At 43.9% G+C, this 18,364-nt stretch overlaps 2 protein-coding genes across 6 annotated transcripts in view; one reads left to right on the forward strand and one right to left on the reverse strand.

Moving 5' to 3' along the window:
* S100PBP (S100P binding protein) overlaps window positions 1-1,052 on the reverse strand; it is a 34,281-nt gene extending 33,229 nt beyond the window's left edge. For all 5 annotated transcript variants that reach the window (XM_067012277.1, XM_067012282.1, XM_059071089.2 and 2 more), the window contains exon 1: window positions 976-1,052. The gene's annotated coding sequence lies outside the window, so the exon portion shown is untranslated. The remainder of the gene's footprint in view (window positions 1-975) is intronic.
* YARS1 (tyrosyl-tRNA synthetase 1) overlaps window positions 398-18,364 on the forward strand; it is a 34,798-nt gene continuing 16,831 nt past the window's right edge. The window contains exons 1-4 of the mRNA XM_059070936.2: window positions 398-1,493; window positions 7,532-7,678; window positions 7,815-7,990; window positions 16,135-16,264. Coding sequence (XP_058926919.1) covers window positions 1,437-1,493; window positions 7,532-7,678; window positions 7,815-7,990; window positions 16,135-16,264 — 510 coding nt within the window. The 5' untranslated portion in view covers window positions 398-1,436. The remainder of the gene's footprint in view (window positions 1,494-7,531; window positions 7,679-7,814; window positions 7,991-16,134; window positions 16,265-18,364) is intronic.

The raw sequence follows: 18,364 nt of genomic DNA on the forward strand, positions 1-18,364 counted from the left end.
TTTAAAAAGAAAATGTCTTTGAAATGATTTAGACAGGTTTGCTAAAGCTTGAAGCCTCTAAACAAATCCACAGGAAACTGGAGATTAGGTTGGGGCAGCAGGTGGCAACTCAAGCACTTCCTCTCTGGGGCCCACCCTGCAGTGCCAACTGCCCGCCCTCCAGCCCAGAAAGGAACCGGTGCCGCCTCCAGTCCTCGAGCGCTAGGAGTAGGGGGATCGCAGTTCACCCTTCGTAGGATACGGCTTGGCCGCCCCCAGCTCTCCCTCAGAAGCGCTACAGCCGCTACACGGCATCGCCCTCGGGGCAGGGCCTTCGCACTTCCCTACTTCCCTCCTCCGGCTCCCCTCCTCCCCAAAGACCAAGAGTTCCCGCCTCCCGGGAAAGGCGGGAGAAGCGCGGGGCTTGCTGCCCGCCCCTCCCCCAGCAGGAGCGAAAGCGGCCCGCCAGCAGGCCAGCGCGGTTCACCCTCACCCTGTGGATGGCTGCCCACCCCACACCTCAGCTGGACCCGGGCCTCCGCTCCCCGCTGGGGCGGCTCAGCCTCTCCACCCCCCAGCCCCCCGCTCGCAAGGCGCGGCCGGAAAGACCGCGATCTTCTGCCTACCGACACCCTCCCGGCCCCGTGGGGTAGAGGGCAGAGGCACTCCCTTCACCTCCACCTCCAGCCCCCCCACTCCCACTGGGTAGGGAGAACGGACCTCACTCCCCCTCTCGGGTAACCAGACGGCCTCCCTTTGCCTCGGCAGGGTGAGGGGCATCTATCGCCCGCCGACGTGGAAGTGGGGGGCAGAGACACTCCCCCCGCCCCGCCGCCATCACCTCAGAAACGAGAACGAGCCCTTCTCCCGCCAGGGTGAGGGCCTCTCAACCCCTCAACGGGGCGGACGGCTTGCGCGGCCCTCTGGAGAAGCAACAGGCGCCCCCACCCCCTCCCAACCGAGGAACGCCGACCCCCTCGTCCCTCAACTGTTCACCTCCAGAAGCCGGGCCCAAGCCTAGGTGAACGACTGCACCTCACTCCGCCCCCTGCGCCATTTTATCGCCCCCTTCCCGACCTCCCCCACCCCGAGGCTGCCGGGCCAGCGCCAGGGGAAGGGCAAACAGGCAGTGATTGGCAGGAAATCGCCCCGCCTCTCAGAAGGTTGCGCCCCGCGCAGGCGCCGCAACCCCGCCCTCCGCACCTCTTACCCCACCTACTGGCTCCACCTCTTTTCGTCTCATCGACCCGCTCGACTTTTCGCTGCTCCTGACTCTTTCCTGGCTGCTGGTAGGAGGACAAGGGTCCAGGCCGAGCAAGCCGAGCGACGAGTTCAGCTGATGCAACCTAACCGGACCTGCGTGACAGTTCCCGGCACGCTGCGGCGGCGGCGGCGGCGGTCACTGAGAAAGGGGCGCGAGTGCTGGCCTGAGCGCGGGAGACGGAGGCGACAGAGCCATGGGGGACGCTCTGAGCCCTGAAGAGAAGCTGCACCTTATCACCCGGAACCTGCAGGTTGGGCCTCGGGGTTGGAAGTGCGCCGTTGGGGACTGGGGGCCGGAGGTCCAGTGATCCTGAGCCCCGCTACGGGGTCATAAGTGTGTGAGGCCGGGGACTCCGCGCCGAGGCTGCTGTGAGAGAGATTGCGGTCCTCACTGCTCGGCGGTCAGTCCCACAGAAATCACAGGCTCACTTCCTGTGTGCAGTTACTTGTGTTGAGCCAGGCTTCGAATCCAGGGCTCCCACCCCACCCACCCTATTATGTGCTAGGCGCTGGGGGATACGTCAGGACCCTGCCCTCCTAGAGCATGTCCGGAGGAAATCAGACGTTTAAAATGACCCATAATCCAAACATTTAATTACAGTCGAAACAAGTACTGTAAGGTACTTTATGCGGAGGTCTTTCTTGAAAGGAAGTTACGGGGGAGGGCCGAGGGGAGTGTCAGGGAAAGCTGAGGAAGTGACCTCTAAACTGCGCCCTGAAGGATGCGGATCACTTCTTCACTCCACATGTGTTCCTCCTGGTTCCAGGCACTGCAGGAGTAGAAGTTAACCAGAATAATAGGGGCTAAAAACGTGTCAGGTAGAAGGAACCCAGGTCAAGATCCAGAGGGGAGAAAGAACCCTGTGGTTCAGAGAGAAGGCTAACTTGGCTGGAGTAGAGGAAGCAAAATGCAGATCAAGCACTTAGGAAATATTTATATTGCTCATTCCCTTGACTCTTTCAGGCCTCAACTGTCATGCTGTCTGGAAGGCCTTTCTTGGCCACTTTATTTATTTATTTATTTATTTATTTATTAAATATCTTTATTTGAGTATAACTGTTTTACAAATAGTGTGTTAGTTTCTGCTTTACAACAAAGTGAATCAGTTATACATATACATATGTTCTCATTTCTCTTCCCTCTTGCGTCACCCTCCCTCCCACCCTGCCTATCCCACCCCTCTAGGTGGTCACAAAGCACAGAGGTGATCTCCCTGTGCTATGCGGCAGCTTCCCACTAGCTATCTAATTTACATTTGGTAGTGTGTATATGTCCCTGCCACTCTCTCACTTCGTCACAACTTACCCTTCCCCCTCCCCATATCCTCAAGTCCATGCTCTAGTAGGTCTGTGTTTTATTCCCATCCTACCACTAATCTCTTCATGACATTTTTTTTCTTAGATTCCATATATATGTGTTAGCACACGGTATTTGTTTTTCTCCTTCTGACTTACTTCACTCTGTATGACAGACTCCAGGTCTATCCACCTCATTACAAATAACTCAGTTTCATTTCTTTTTATGGCTGAGTAATATTCCATTGTATATATGTGCCACATCTTCTTTATCCATTCATCTGTTGATGGACACTTAGGTTGCTTCCATGTCCTGGCTATCGTAAATAGAGTTGCAATAAACATTTTGGAACTTGACTTTTTTTTTTTTTTTTTTTTTTTTTTTGTGGTACGCGGGCTTCACTGTTGTGGCCTCTCCCGTTGCGGAGCACAGGCTCCGGACGCGCAGGCTCAGCGGCCATGGCTCACGGGCCCAGCCGCTCCGCGGCATGTGGAATCTTCCCGGACCGGGGCACGAACCCGTGTCCCCTGCATCGGCAGGCGGACTCTCAACCACTGCGCCACCAGGGAAGCCCGGAACATGACTTTTTGAATTATGGTTTTCTCAGGGTATATGCCTAGTAGTGGGATTGCGGGGTCGTATGGTAGTTCTATTTGTAGTTTTTTAAGGAACCTCCATACTGTTCTCCATAGTGGCTCTATCAATTTACATTCCCACCAGCAGTGCAAGAGAGTTCCCTTTTCTCCACACCCTCTCCAGTATTTATTGTTTCTAGAGTTTCTGATGATGGCCAATCTGACCGGTGTGAGATGATATCTCATTGTAGTTTTGATTTGCGTTTGTCTAATGATTAATGATGTTGAGCATTCTTTCATGTGTTTGTTGGCAATCTGTATATCTTCTTTGGAGAAATGTCTATTTAGTTCTTCTGCCTATTTTTGGATTGGGTTGTTTGATTTTTTGTTATTGAGCTGCCTGAGTTGCTTATAAATTTTGGATATTAATCCTTTGTCAGTTGCTTCATTTGCAAATATTTTCTCCCATTCTGAGGGTTGTCTTTTGGTCTTGTTTATGGTATCCTTTGCTGTGCAAAAGCTTTTAAGTTTCATTAGATCCCATTTGTTTATTTTTGTTTTTATTTCCATTTCTCTAGGAGATGGGTCAAAAAGGATCTTGCTGTGATTTATGTCATAGAGTGTTCTGCCTATGTTTTCCTCTAAGAGTTTGATAGTGTCTGGCCTTACATTTAGGTCTTTAACCCATTTTGAGTTTATTTTTGTGTGTGGTGTTAGGGAGTGTTCTAATTTCTACTTTTACAGGTAGCTGTCCAGTTTTCCCACCACCACTTATTGAAGAGGCTGTCTTTTCTCCACTGTATATCCTTCCCTCCTTTATCAAAGATAAGGTGACCATATGTGTGTGGGTTTATCTCTGGGCTTTCTCTCCTGTTCCATTGATCTATATTTCTGTTTTTGTGCCAGTACCATACTATCTTGATTACTGTAGCCTTGTAGTATAGTCTGAAGTCAGGGAGCCTGATTCCTCCAGCTCCATTTTTCATTCTCAAGATTGCTTTGGCTATTCGGGGTCTTATGTGTTTCCATACAAATTGTGAAATTTTTTGTTCTAGTTCTGTAAAAAATGCCAGTGGTAATTTGATAGGGATTGCATTGAATCTGTAGATTGCTTTGGGTAATAGAGTCATTTTCACAATGTTGATTCTTCCAATCCAAGAACATGATATATTTCTCCACCTGTTTGTATCATCTTTAATTTCTTTCATCAGTGTCTTATAGTTTTCTGCATACAAGTCTTTTGTCTCCTTAGGTAGGTTTATTCCTAGATATTTTATTCTTTTTGTTGCAGTGGTAAATGGGAGTGTTTTCTTAATTTCATTCTCAGATTTTTCATCATTAGTGTATAAGAATGCCAGAGATTTCTGTGCATTAATTTTGTATCCTGCAACTTTACCAAATTCATTGATTAGCTCTAGTAGTTTTCTGATAGCATCCTTAGTATTCTCTATGTATAGTATCATGTCATCTGCAAACAGTGACAGCTTTACTTCTTCTTTTCCTATTTGGATTCCTTTTATTTCTTTTTTTTCTCTGATTGCTGTGGCTAGAACTTCCAAAACTATGTTGAATAAGAGTGGTGAGAGCGGGCAACCTTGTCTTGTTCCTGATCTTAGTGGAAATGGTTTCAGTTTTTCACTGTTGAGAACAATGCTGGCTATGGGTTTGTCATATATGGCCTTTATTATGTTGAGGAAAGTTCCTTCTATGCCTACTTTCTGCAAGGTTTTTATCATAAATGGGTGTTGAATTTTGTCAAAAGCTTTCTCTGCATCTATTGAGATGATCATATGGTTTTTCTCTTTCAGTTTGTTGGTGTGGTGTATCACGTTGATTGATTTGCGTATATTGAAGAATCCTTGCATTCCTGGAATAAACCCCACTTGATCATGGTGTATGATCCTTTTAATGTGCTGTTGGATTCTGTTTGCTAGTATTTTGTTGAGGATTTTTGCGTCTGTGTTCATCAGTGATATTGGCCTGTAGTTTTCTTTCTTTGTGACATCTTTGTCTGGTTTTGGTATCAGGGTGATGGTGTTGGCCACTTTATTTAAATAACAAACCCCTGCCACCAGAACTGCCACGTCCCTTGCTCTGCCTTTTGTTGTTGTTGTTTTTCCATAGAACTTAACCACCATCTGACATCCTATACATTTTATTTGTTTGTTTAGGAGGCATAGGCAGAGAGACCAGGTCATGAAGGCCTTGTAAGCTATGTTTAACATTGGGGTTTTAGAAAGGACAGTGGTTACATTGGTTGGGCCACAGCTTGTTTTTCTCTTTTTATGAGATACAATTAACATATCATAAAATCCACCCTTTTAAAGTGTGCAATTCAGTGGGTTTTGATGTAGTAACAAGGTTGTTCAATTATCACCATTATTTAATTCCAGAACGTTTTCATCATCAAAAATAACCTGTACCCATTAGCAATCACTGCCCATTCCTCCCATCTCCCCAGCCCTAGGGAAACATGAATCTGCTTTCTGTCTCTAATTTGCCTGTTCTAAACATTTCATATAAATGGAATCATAATATGTGGCCTTTTGTGTCTGGCTTATTTCACTTAGCATAATGTTTTCAAGTTTCATCCATGTTGTTGCACTTACCAGAACTCTGTTCCTCATGATGGCTGAATAATATTCCATTATATGAATATACTACATTTTGTTTCTGCATTTGTCAGTTGATGGACATTTGGGATATTTTCACTCATAATTTGATCTTTTTTTTTTTTAATTTTTTTTTTTTTTTTTTTTTGGTATGCGGGTCTCTCACTGTTGGGGCCTCTCCCGTTGCGGAGCACAGGCTCCGGACGCGCAGGCTCAGCGGCCATGGCTCACGGGCCCAGCCGCTCCGCGGCATGTGGGATCTTCCCGGACCGGGGCACGAACCCGCGTCCCCTGCATCGGCAGGCGGACTCTCAACCACTGCGCCACCAGGGAAGCCCCTCATAATTTTATCTTAACTAGAGATTCTTGCATGCTTCCCCTTAGCCACATCCTTTGTTTCCTAACCTCTTTCCATAAAATTAAGAGAGGTTAGGAAGAAATGACACACAAAGCTAGTGGCATTGACTTACTCGGGTTTTAAAGGGTAAGTGATATGACCTTTACTTGAGTAGTGAAAACTCTCCAAGTATCCAAATAGTCAGGGGCTCAGAGGATCAGCCTCCAGCTGGATTGGAACACAAGATTTTAACAAATCCTACTAATAGGTGATTCAAACCAGCAAAACGATTTATGTCTTTCATGGCTTCCAACAGCCCCCCACAAACCGTCACCTGAAGAAACACTAAAATATCTTAGCAGCATACTAGCCTATTAGGATTTTTCCAATATTGTCTTAGGGCAAAAGGAAATTATTATTAAAGTATTTAAATAGGTGAATGAGTTAATCAAATTTTGGTTTTTAAAGACCTCTCTGGCTTCCTTTTGGGACATGGATTGGAGAGAACAAGCGTAGACCTGGGAGACCTGTTAAGAGGCTATTACGGTTATCTTGTTGTGATCTCTAATGATGGCCAAGACTAGGTGGGTGGTGTAGAGGGGGAAAGAAGTAGGAGGACTTAAGAGCTGTTTCAGAGTAACTTATGCAACTCAGTGAATGATAGTACCATTTCTTGCACTGGGGTGAAACTAAGTGAAAAAGATGGGGAGTGAGGTAAGAAGGTGAAAGCATGAGTTTAATTTTTAACATGTTGTGTTTGAATTAACTGGGTTGATAACAAGTACATGTATATAGGTGTGAGCAGGAGATTTGGTAGTTACTAGCTCATAAGTAGTAATTGAAGCAACTGAAGAGGATCAGTTAGGGAGAATGTAGAGTAAGAAGAGAAGAGATAGGGCCCCAAGGATTGCTATTATTTAAATGATTAGGAAGAACAGCTGCAAAGAAATCTGAGTCCCAGCAGCCAGAAAAGTAGGAGGAAAACTAAGACAGTAAAATAGAGAAAACCAAAAGAGGAGATTGTTTCGGGGGGAGTGAGGACTAAAAAGTATTCACTGAATTTAGCAACACGGAGGCCATCTGTGATCTTAGCAAGAGCATTTTCAGTGGTGTGATGCTGTATGGAATTCAGACTAGGAGGGGAGATAAGGAATGGAGAGCAGAAGAAGAGACACCTTTCAAGAAATTGGCTGTGAAAGGAAGGAGCATGAGCTAAAAGTAGATGGAGGGGAAGATACGGTTAGAGACATGCTCCATTCCCCTAACGTCAGTGTCTCTGCACTGGAATGGTACTGGCAACAGCACTGGCTTCATTTGGCTCTCACTCAGCCCTGAGAGCCTGGCTAGACCTCCCTGCTGGCTGAGCCTGGACCCTCAGTGAAACATACCTTTGTTTTCCTTGTCACAGGGTAAAGGATGAGCAGGGTGGGGCACTGGCATTAAACCAGCTCTTCTGCTTCCACAACAGGAGGTTCTCGGGGAAGAGAAGGTGAAGGAGATACTGAAGGAGCGGGAACTTAAAGTTTACTGGGGGACAGCAACCACAGGCAAGCCACACGTGGCTTACTTTGTGCCTATGTCTAAGATCGCGGACTTCCTGAAAGCAGGATGTGAGGTAAGAACTAATGTTATAAAGCAAGCAGTTGCCCTTGGGCAACGGTCAAAAGAGAGACTTAACAAGACTTACCTCACTTGTTTGGAGGTGCTTGGACGAATTCACATTTTGATGGTCCCTTATCTCTTACGCCCAGGTAACGATTCTGTTTGCGGATCTTCACGCGTACCTGGATAACATGAAGGCCCCGTGGGAACTTCTAGAACTCCGAACCAGCTATTATGAGAATGTGATCAAGGCAATGCTGGAGAGCATTGGCGTACCCTTGGAGAAACTCAAGTTCATCAAAGGCACTGATTACCAGCTCAGCAAGTAAGTGCTCAGTCATCCACCCTCTTTGTGGCTCTGGTGCTCCTAGCTAGTTACAGGCCTGGGGAGTCAAGAATTAGAAGCTGTTGGGCTCTACCTGTTAAGAACCATTAAAAATTGTATACACTTTGTCCTTTTAATTCATCCATCAAAAATCTACTGACTAGTAAATGCCTAGGTACCATACTGTTTGCTGGAAATATAAGTGTAACCACAACAATGTCCTTGGCCTTGCAGACCTCATAGCATATGGGAGAGTGGTGAAAAACTCAGCCCCACTTTCTCCTTCCAGCCTCAGCAAATAATGATAAAAGAAATGTGAAAGAAAAATTCATATTTGTAACATTAACACACATATAATTTTATGCCCTAATTTTTTAATCTACAGTTTCCTAAGTAACTGCCGCCCACTCCCCCATCCCCTGCCCGCTGCCTCATAGTTTCCACATTCTTTCATTTTTTTAACCTTTCAAATAAGCCATGTATCACTCTAATGGTCACTTTTGCATTTAAACCCTTAGAACAACTTTTTAAGGTAAGCATTGTTCTATCCTATTTTACAGATAAGGAAATAGATTCAGATTTAACTTTCCCAAGTTCATGCAGCTAATAAGTAAAAGGACCATGATGTGAACCCAGATCTTGCTTACAAGTTGATTTCTCTTTTTACTTCATCTAACTTAATTTTCTTTACATTCCCCATTGTTGGACATTTAGAGTTTTAAATAAAGCATATACCTCAGAGATATTGCAGGTTTGGTTCTAAACTACCTCAATAAAGTACATATCACAATAAAGGGGGTCACATGAGTATTTTGATTTCCCAGTGCATATAAAAGTTATGTTTACACTATACTGTAGTCTGTTAAGTGTGCAGTAGCATTATGTCTAAAAAAAAAAAATGTGTGTGCCTTAATTTAAAAATACTTTGTCATGGGCTTCCCTTTTGGCATAGTGGTTGGGAATCCACCTGCCAATGCAGGGGACATGGGTTTGAGCCCTGGTCCGGGAAGATCCCACCTGCCATGGAGCAACTAATCCCATGTGCCACAACTGCTGAGCCTGTGCTCTAGAGCCCGTGAGCCACAACTACTGAGCCCACGCACGAAGAGCCTGTGCTCCGCAACAAGAGAAGCCACTGCAATGAGAAGCCCATGCACCGCAATGAAGAGTGGCCCCCACTTGCCGCAATTAGAGAAAAGCCTGCATGCAACAACAAAGACCTAACCCAGCCAAAAATAAAATAAATTTTAAAAATAAATTAATTAAAAAATAAAAACACTTTGTTGTTAAAAAATGCTGACCATCATCGGAGCATTCAGCAAGTCATAATCTTTTTGCTGGTGGAGGGTCTTGCCTTGGTGTTGATGACTGCTGACTAATCAGGGTGATCGTTATTGAAGGTTGGGGTGGCCGTGGCAATTTCTTAAAATAAGACAACAGTGGAGTTTGTCACATCGATTGACTCTTTCACAAACAATTTTTCTATAACTTGCAATACATTTTCATAGCATTTTACCCTCAGTAGAACTTCTTTGAAAATTGGAGTCAATCCTCTCAAACTCTGCCACTGCTTTATCAACGAAGTTTATGTAATCTTCTAGGTCTTTTGTTGTCATTTCAACAGTCTTCATAGTATCTTTTTTTAAAATTTAATTTTATTTATTTTTTTATACAGCAGGTTCTTATTAGTTATCCATTTCATACATATTAGTGTATACATGCCAGTCCCAATCTCCCAATGCATCCCACCACCACCACCACCCACCACTTTCCCCCCTTGGTGTCCATATGTTTGTTCTCTACACTTCATAGCAACTTCACCAGGAGTAGTCTCCATTATCAAGAAACCACTTTCTCCTCTCATCCGCAAGAAGCAACTCCTCATCTGTTTAAGTTTTATCGTGAAATTGCAGCAATTCAGGCTCCACCTGTAGTTCTAGTTCTCTTGCTGTTTCCACCACATCTGCAGTTACTTCCTGCACTGAAGTTTTGAACCCCTCAATTTCATCTCTGAAGGTTGGAATCAACTTCTTCCAAATCCTGTTCATGTTGATATTTTGACTCCTTCCCACGAATCACAAATGTTTTTAATGACATCTAGAATGGTGAATCCTTTCCAGAAGGTTTTCAATTTACTTTTCCCAGGTCCATCAGAGGAATAACTGTCTATGGCAGCTATAGCCTTACGAAATGTATTTCTAAAATAATGATACTTGAAAATCGAAATTACTCTGATCCACAGGCTGCAGGATGGATGTTGTGTTAACAGGCATGAAAACAACATTAATCTCATTGCGCATCTCTGTCAGAGCTCTTGGGTGACCAGATGCATTGTCAGTGAGCAGTAGTTTTTTGGGGTTTTTTTTTGCAGTACGTGGGCCTCTCACTGTTGTAGCCTCTCCCGTTGCAGAGCACAGGCTCCGGACGCGCAGGCTCAGCGGCCATGGCTCACGGGCCCAGCCGCCCCGCGGCATGTGGGATCTTCCCAGACCAGGGCATGAACCCGTGTCCCCTGCATCGGCAGGCGGACTCTCAACCACTGCGCCACCAGGGAAGACCCTGAGCAGTAGTTTTGAAAAGAAACTTTTTCTGAGTAGTAGGTCTCAACAGTGGGCTTAAAATATTCAGTAAACCATGTTATAAACAAATGTGCTGTCACCTAGGCTTTGTTGTTCCATGTATACATCACAGGCAGAGTAGATTTAGCATAATTCTTAAGGGCCCTAGGATTTTTGGAATGATGAATGAGCATTGGCTTCAAGTTAAAGTTACCAGCTATATTTGCCCCTAACAGCCTGTCCTTGAAGCTTTGAAGCCAGGCACTGGCTTCTCTATTTCTATGAAAGTACTAGATGGCATCTTCTTCCAATATAAGGTGGTTTTGTCTTCATTGAAAGTCTGTTGTTTAGTGGAGCCACCTTCATTAATTATTTTACCTAGATCTTCCAGGTGACTTGCTACATCTTCTACATCAGCACCTGCTTCTTCACCTTGCACTTTTATGTTATGGAGATGGGTTCTTTCCTTAAAGCTCATGAAGTCTGAAGCTCACAAAACCCTTATTGATGTCACTATGGCAAAAAATTTCAACTTGTTGAAGGCTCAGATGATGGTTAGCGTTGTTTAACATTTATTAATTAAGCTATGTGCATTTTATAGGCATAATGCTATTGCAAACTTAATAGACTGCAGTATAGTGTAAACATAATTTGTATATGCACTGGGAAACCAAAAATTTGTGTGACTCACTTTATTGCAGTATTCATTTCCTTGTAGTTGTCTGGAACTGAACCCACAATATCCCCAAGGTATGCCTGCAATATGAAAGATCACTGATCACAGATCACCATAACAAATATAATAATAATGAAAAAGTTTGAAATATTTAAGAGTTACCAAAATGCAACACAGAGACATGAAGTGAGCAAACACTGTTGGAAAAATGGAGCCAATAGACTTGCTTGATAAAAGGAGTTTGCCACAAACCTTCAATTTTTAAAAAACACAGTATTTGCAGGGCACAATAAAGTGAAGTGCAGTAAAACAAGGTCTGCCTCTACTAAGGAATTCACCCAGATACAGCCCAGAGAGATGGACAAAAATACTGTAAGCGTGGTTGAGATGTAGATAAGAACTTTTGTTTCCAGCAATCTGGCAGACTAGGTACTCTGATCAACCTTCCTGCTGAAAAGCATTTTTTAAAAAATTTATTTATTTAATTTATTTATTTTTGGTTGTGTTGGGTCTTCGTTGCTGTGTGCAGGCTTTCTCTAGTTGCAGCGAGTGGGGGCTCCTCTTTTGTTGCAGTTCACAAGCGTCTCATTGCGGTGGCTTCTCTTATTGCAGAGCATGGGCTCTAAGCACACGGGCTTCAGTAGTTGTGGCTCTCAGGCTCAGTAGTTGTGGCTCATGGGCTCTAGAGCTCAGGCTCAGTAGTTGTGGCGCACAGGTTTAGTTGCTCTGTGGCATGTGGGATCTTCCCGGACCAGGGCTTGAACCCGTATCCCCTGCATTGGCAGGTGGATTCTTAACCACCGTGCCACCAGGGAAACCCTGAAAAGCATTTTTTAAATGCTGGATAAGGGACTTCCCTGGTGGTCCAGTGGTTAAGAATCTACCTTCCAATGCAGGGGACGAGGGTTCAGTCCCTGGCTGGGGAACTAAGATCCCATATGCTGCAGAGCAACTAAGCCCGCTGGCACTTTAGAGCCTGCATGCAGCAACTACTGAGCCCGCTCCCTGTGGAGCCCACACGCACTCCACAACTAAAGAGAAGTTGGCGTGCTGCAACTAAGACCTGATGCAGCCAAATAAATTTTTTTTTTAAATTCTGTATAAAATATTTTTAAAGCTTCCTAGATGCTTCAAATAAATGAATTGGCAAATTAGTCAAGAATACTCAGTGGCGGGCTTCCCTGGTGGTGCAGTGGTTAAAAATCCTCCTGCCAGTGCAGGGGACACGGGTTCGAGCCCTGGTCCGGGAAGATCCCACATGCTGCGGAGTAACAAAGCCCGTGCACCACAACTACTGAGCCTGTGCTCTAGAGCCAGCGAGCCACAACTACTGAAGCCCATGCACCTAGAGCCCATGCTCCACATCAAGGAAGCCACCACAACGAGAAGCCTGCTCACCACAATAAAGAGTAGCCCCCACTCGCTGCAACTAGAGAAAAAGCCCGCGTGCAGCAACAAAGACCCAACTCAGCCATAAATAAATAAATTTGTTTGTTTATTTATTTTTTTTTTTTAAAGAATACTCAGTGGCCAGAAACCAAGTGAAAGTGGAAATACAAAGAGATTTGTATTTCAGTTAATCTAAGATGCTTTAAAAAATACTGCTAATTAGGGACTTCCCTGGCAGTCTAGCAGTTAAGACTCTGCACTTCCACTGCAGGGGGCACGGGTTCAATCCCTGTCAGGGAACTAAGATTCCACATGCTATGTGGCACAGCCAAAAAAATTAAAACAACAGCAACAAAAAATATTGCTAATTAATCTATGACATGCCTTTATTTTAAAAAGTCACCTAGATTTCAGAGATGCTAAATGTTTAAAAAAATGTGTCTTAGAATCTGTAAAATACAAGAAGAACACTGAAGACTACATGTACCTTGAGGGAACTCGTTGAATTGTATGTACTTGAATTTTGATTTTTATGGCCTCACAGACCACAATGGGGAAAAAAAAAGGAAAAGATAAAACTAGAGTACTAGGCCAAAAGGTACAATATTTGAGTAATAAGTGTTCAGAAAAAAGAACAAAGAGTCAGAGGGAAGGAAATGAAGTACTAATTTAAGGACAATTAAAAGACATGAGTTTCTGGGCTTCCCTGGTGGCGCAGTGGTTGAGAATCCGCCTGCCGATGCAGGGGACACGGGTTCGTGCCCCGGTCCGGGAAGATCCCACATGCCGCGGAGCGGCTGGGCCCGTGAGCCATGGCCGCTGAGCCTGTGCGTCCGGAGCCTGTGCTCCGCAACGGGAGAGGCCACAACAGTGAGAGGCCCGCGTACCACAAAAACCAAAAAAAAAAAAAAAAAAAAGACATGAGTTTCCAGATTGAAAGGGCCTGTTGAGTGCCTAATAAAATGAATGAAAATAAACCCACACTAAAATACACTGTCTTGGGACTTCCCTGGTGGTCCAGTAGTTAAGACTGTGTGCTTCCACTGCAGGGGTCACAGGTTCAATCCCTGGTCTGCGAACTAATATCCCACATGAAAAATAAATAAATAAATACAGTGCATTATCTTGACATTTTAAAGCACTGGGGACAAAAGTATTATACAAACTTCCAAAGGGACAAAAGAAGTCACATACAGAATGTCAGGAATCATAATGGTTTTGCGTTTCTCCAAAGGAACAGTGAAAGCTAAAAGGGGATGAAGCAAAACCTTTAAAATTCTGAAGGAGAGGCATTTCCAACCTAGAAATCTGTACCCACCCAAACTACCTTTCAAGTGTAGTGGTAAAATATCTGAAAATATTTATTGAAAAAAAATTATTTTCATGTTTTTGTTGGCTATTTGTATTTCCTTTTCTGTTAATCAACTATCTATGCAAGTGTTTTGGCCCGTGTTTTACCTTTTTTTTTTTTAAGAGTTCCTTGTGTGTTCTAGATACCAAGTCGTTTTTCATTTATATAGCATGAGGATAGAGAATTAACTACTGGAACAGAATAAAGAGTTCAGAAATAGATCCTCACAAATATGGAAGCCTGATATATGCCAGAGCTGTCATTGCAGGTCAGCAGAGCAAGAATAAACTTTTTAAGAAAAAATGGTACAGAGACAATTGGTTATCCACATAGGGAAAAAGATGATCCCTTTGTTCCAAGTAGATTAAAAATTTAATTGTAAAGGCCAAACTACAAAACATATAAAAGACAATGTATAAAGCTGTCCTATGATAGCAGGTCAGGGAAAATTAAACCAGACACACCAAAAGCACAAATCACAGGAAAAGATTGATGAATTTACCTTCATTACAGTGAAGACCTTCAGTACATCAAAAGTAAGATAAAGTAAAAAGACAAGCCACCAACTGGGAGAAGATATTTATAACATATATAATTGACAAATGAGTAATGTCCAGTATTATATGTCAAAAACTGCAAAATCAGTTGTCAAAAATGAATCAGTCCAGTAGGAAAAACTTAAATAGGCATTTCACAGAAGAAACCAAACAACCAGTACATTTTTGGAAAAATGCTCAACCTCCTTGGTTTATTTATTTAATTATTATTATTATTATTATTTTGCGGTACACGGGCCTCTCACTGTTGTGGCCTCTCCCGTTGCGGAGCACAGGCTCCGGACGCGCAGGCTCAGCGGCCATGGCTCACAGGCCCAGCCGCTCTGCGGCATGTGGGATCTTCCCAGACCGGGGCACGAACCCGTGTTCCCTGCATCGGCAGACGGACTCTCAACCACTGCGCCGCCAGGGAAGCCAACCTCCTTGGTTATTATTCAAAGAAATATAGGTTAAAATTACAGTGAGAAACCATTCCTGCTTACCAAATAGGCAAAATTTAAAATAGTGAGAGTATTAAGTAATAAAATTGATTAAAACCACTCTGTAAAATAGTTTGACATTATCTTGAACTGAAGTTCAAGATGCAAATTCCCTATGATGCAGAAATTCTACTCCTAAGCATATATAAAGGAACTTGCACATGTATACCAGGATATACATATGAGAATATTTATAGCACATTGTTTAGAGATACAAACATAGTATAAAACGGGAAAGAAATATAAAAGTTCAGGCTCGTGGTTGGTTACTCTGGAGAAGGAAGAAGTGGGATCATGGAGGGGTGCACAGGAGCTTTACGAGTGACAGGTCCCTTTTCTTAAATTGAGTGATGGGTATTCTATTCTTAATATTATTCGTTATTCCTTACATGTGTTTAAGTTAAAAGAAATTTTAAAAGACAAGGAAGATAGACTGAGAAATTCTGACGTTTATTTAATAGGCATTCCAGAAGAAGAGAGTAGAGGGGAATGGCAAAGAAGCCCTATTTCAAGAGATAAGCAAAGAAAAAGATTAATTAAAGCCATCTTCAAAAAGGAAAAACAGGGCTTCCCTGGTGGCGCAGTGGTTAAGAATCCGCCTGCCGATGCAGGGGACACGGGTTCGTGCCCTGGTCCGGGAAGATCCCACATGTCGCGGAGCAAGTAAGCCCGTGAGCCATGGCCGCTAGGCCTGCGCGTCCGGAGCCTGTGCTCCGCAACGGGAGAGGCCACAGCAGTGAGAGGCCCGCATACCGCAAAAAAAAAAAAAAAAAAAAAAAAAAAAAAAAAAAAAAAAAAAAAGGAAAAACAAAAAAAGAAAGTAGTATTTATTTTTTAAAAGAATATCCTTTTTTCTGTCTGTGCCACATGGCATGCCAGATCTTGGTTCCCCAACCAGGGATCAAACCCGGGCCCCCTGCAGTGGAAGCTCGGGGTCTTAACCACTGGACCGCCAGTGAAGTCCTGATAAAGTCATATTTTAAAGGAGAGAATGGACTGCTCACGTTTTAGAAATTACCAGGCAGTATGCTCTCTGAATGTCTTAAGATTGGGAGAGTAAATTAACACCGCACTTTAGGATTAAACTGAGGCCTGGGCCCCGTCTTACAGCTGTCCGCTCTCATCTCTTCTCAGAGAGTACACGCTAGATGTGTATCGCCTCTCCTCCGTGGTCACACAGCACGATGCCAAGAAAGCGGGAGCTGAGGTGGTGAAGCAGGTGGAGCACCCTCTGCTGAGTGGCCTGCTGTACCCAGGGCTGCAGGTACCTGGGAGGGATGGAGTTGCCTGATGACCTTTTCTGCTCTAACTACTGGTCACAAACCTCTCTCTCAGCCCCAGTCAGACCCATATACTGGCTGTTCCTTCACCTTGCCGTAGGCCTTCCTTCCTGTCTTCCTTCCTCCCACTGCCCCTGCCCCAGGCTTCCTGGACTACTCTTTGACTTCTTCCCCTACCTGTCTGTCCTTTAAAACACTGCTCATCTCACATGTCTTTTTTACATGTCATCATGATCCCTTAATTGAAGAACATTAATTTCAGAGTGATAAGTGAAAATAAATTTTAAGCATGATCTTATTTCCCATTAAGCAAAACAATAAGCAAAACAAACACATCATATTTCCTGTGTGTGCATATTTGTATGAGCATGGAGAAAGCATGGAAAAATTCAAACCAAGCTACTGATACTGGTTATTAGCTCAGGAAGGTAGGATGGGGCTTCTCTGGTGGCACAGTGGTTGAGAGTCCGCCTGCCGATGCAGGAGACACGGGTTCGTGCCCCGGTCTGAGAGGATCCCACATGCCGCGGAGCGGCTGGGCCCGTGAGCCATGGCTGCTGAGCCTGCGCATCCGGAGCCTGTACTCCGCGACGGGAGAGGCCACAACAGTAAGAGCCCCGCGTACTGCCAAAAAAAAAAAGGAAGGTAGGATGAAAATGTCGATAGACTTAGCTTTTCCTCTGTATATTTCTCTAATGTTTGATAGAAGAAAATCAAGTCATACAAACTACTGTATATAAAATAAACAAGGTCCTACTGTATAGCACAGAGAACCAGATTCAATATCTTATAATAAGTTATAATGGAAAAGGATCTGTAAAGGAATACATGTACATATATATATTATATACATATGTAGAATATATATTTTTATATACATATATAAAAAACTGAATCACTTTGTTATACACCAGAAACTAACACACAATTAAATCAACTAAACTTTAATAAAAAATTTCTTTAATTTAAAAATTTTTTTTAAAAAGTTGAAAGAAAGAAAAGAAAATCAAATCTTCCCTTGGTCAGGCACTCTAGATCTACAGTGTCCACTATGGTAGCCTCTTGTCATAGTCATATGTGGCTATTGAAGTAATTAAAATTAAAATTTTTAGTTCTCCAGTCATACTGGCTGTTACTTCAGTTTGCTCACAAGCCACGTGTGGCTAGAGGCTAACCTGTTGGACAGCACAGATATGGAACGTATTCATCCTCACAGAAAGTTCTGTTGGACAATGCTGTTCTCACATTCTAACTGCTTGCTTACCTTCTCTTCCTCTCCCCCTGAATCCAATCGGACACTAAATGTTATCAATACTATTTCTTAAAAATCTCTTAAATTCATTCTTGCTGTACATCCTCACTGACTTGGTTCATTGTTATTTCTCACCTGGCCTCTCACAGCAGCCTTCCGGCCGTTTTCTTTATCTCTAGTCCTCAGGCCACCACTCCACACTCTGCCGCCTTACTGGTGTGATTTTTCTGCAGTGCGTGAATCATGTTTCTTCCCTCCTTAAAATCATTCACTGTCCAGGATGTTGCTAGGCACCCTCACATGACATTCAGGGTCCTTACCAACTTTTCTTTTCTTTTTCTTTTTTTTTAATTAATTAATTAATTTTGGGGGGGCTGCATTGGGTCTTCATCGCGCGGGCTTTCTCTAGTTGCGGTGAGTGGGGGCTACTCTTTGCGGTGCGCGAGCTTCTTATTGCAGTGGCTTCTCTTGTTGCGGAGCACAGGCTCTAGGCGCACAGGCTTCAGTAGTTGTGGCACTCGAGCTCAGTAGTTTTGGCTTACGGGTTCTAGAGCGCAGGCTCAGTAGTTGTGGAGCACGGGCTTAGTTGCTCCGTAGCATGTGGGATCTTCCCGGACCAGGGCTCGAACCCATGATTCCCTGCATTGGTAGGCGGATTCTTAACCACTGCGCCACCAGGGAAGCCCTTTACCAACTTTTCTAACCTCATCACTCACCACTTCCCACATCCCTTGGAGTTTGTGCTTTTGCAGACTGAATCACTCATAATTTGCCTAAACACTTCACACCTCTATACCCTCTCACATTCTGTTTCCTCTGCATGGTGAAAAAC

Source organism: Kogia breviceps, chromosome 1 (genome assembly GCF_026419965.1).
Source record: "Kogia breviceps isolate mKogBre1 chromosome 1, mKogBre1 haplotype 1, whole genome shotgun sequence".
Taxonomy (NCBI): domain Eukaryota; kingdom Metazoa; phylum Chordata; class Mammalia; order Artiodactyla; family Physeteridae; genus Kogia; species Kogia breviceps.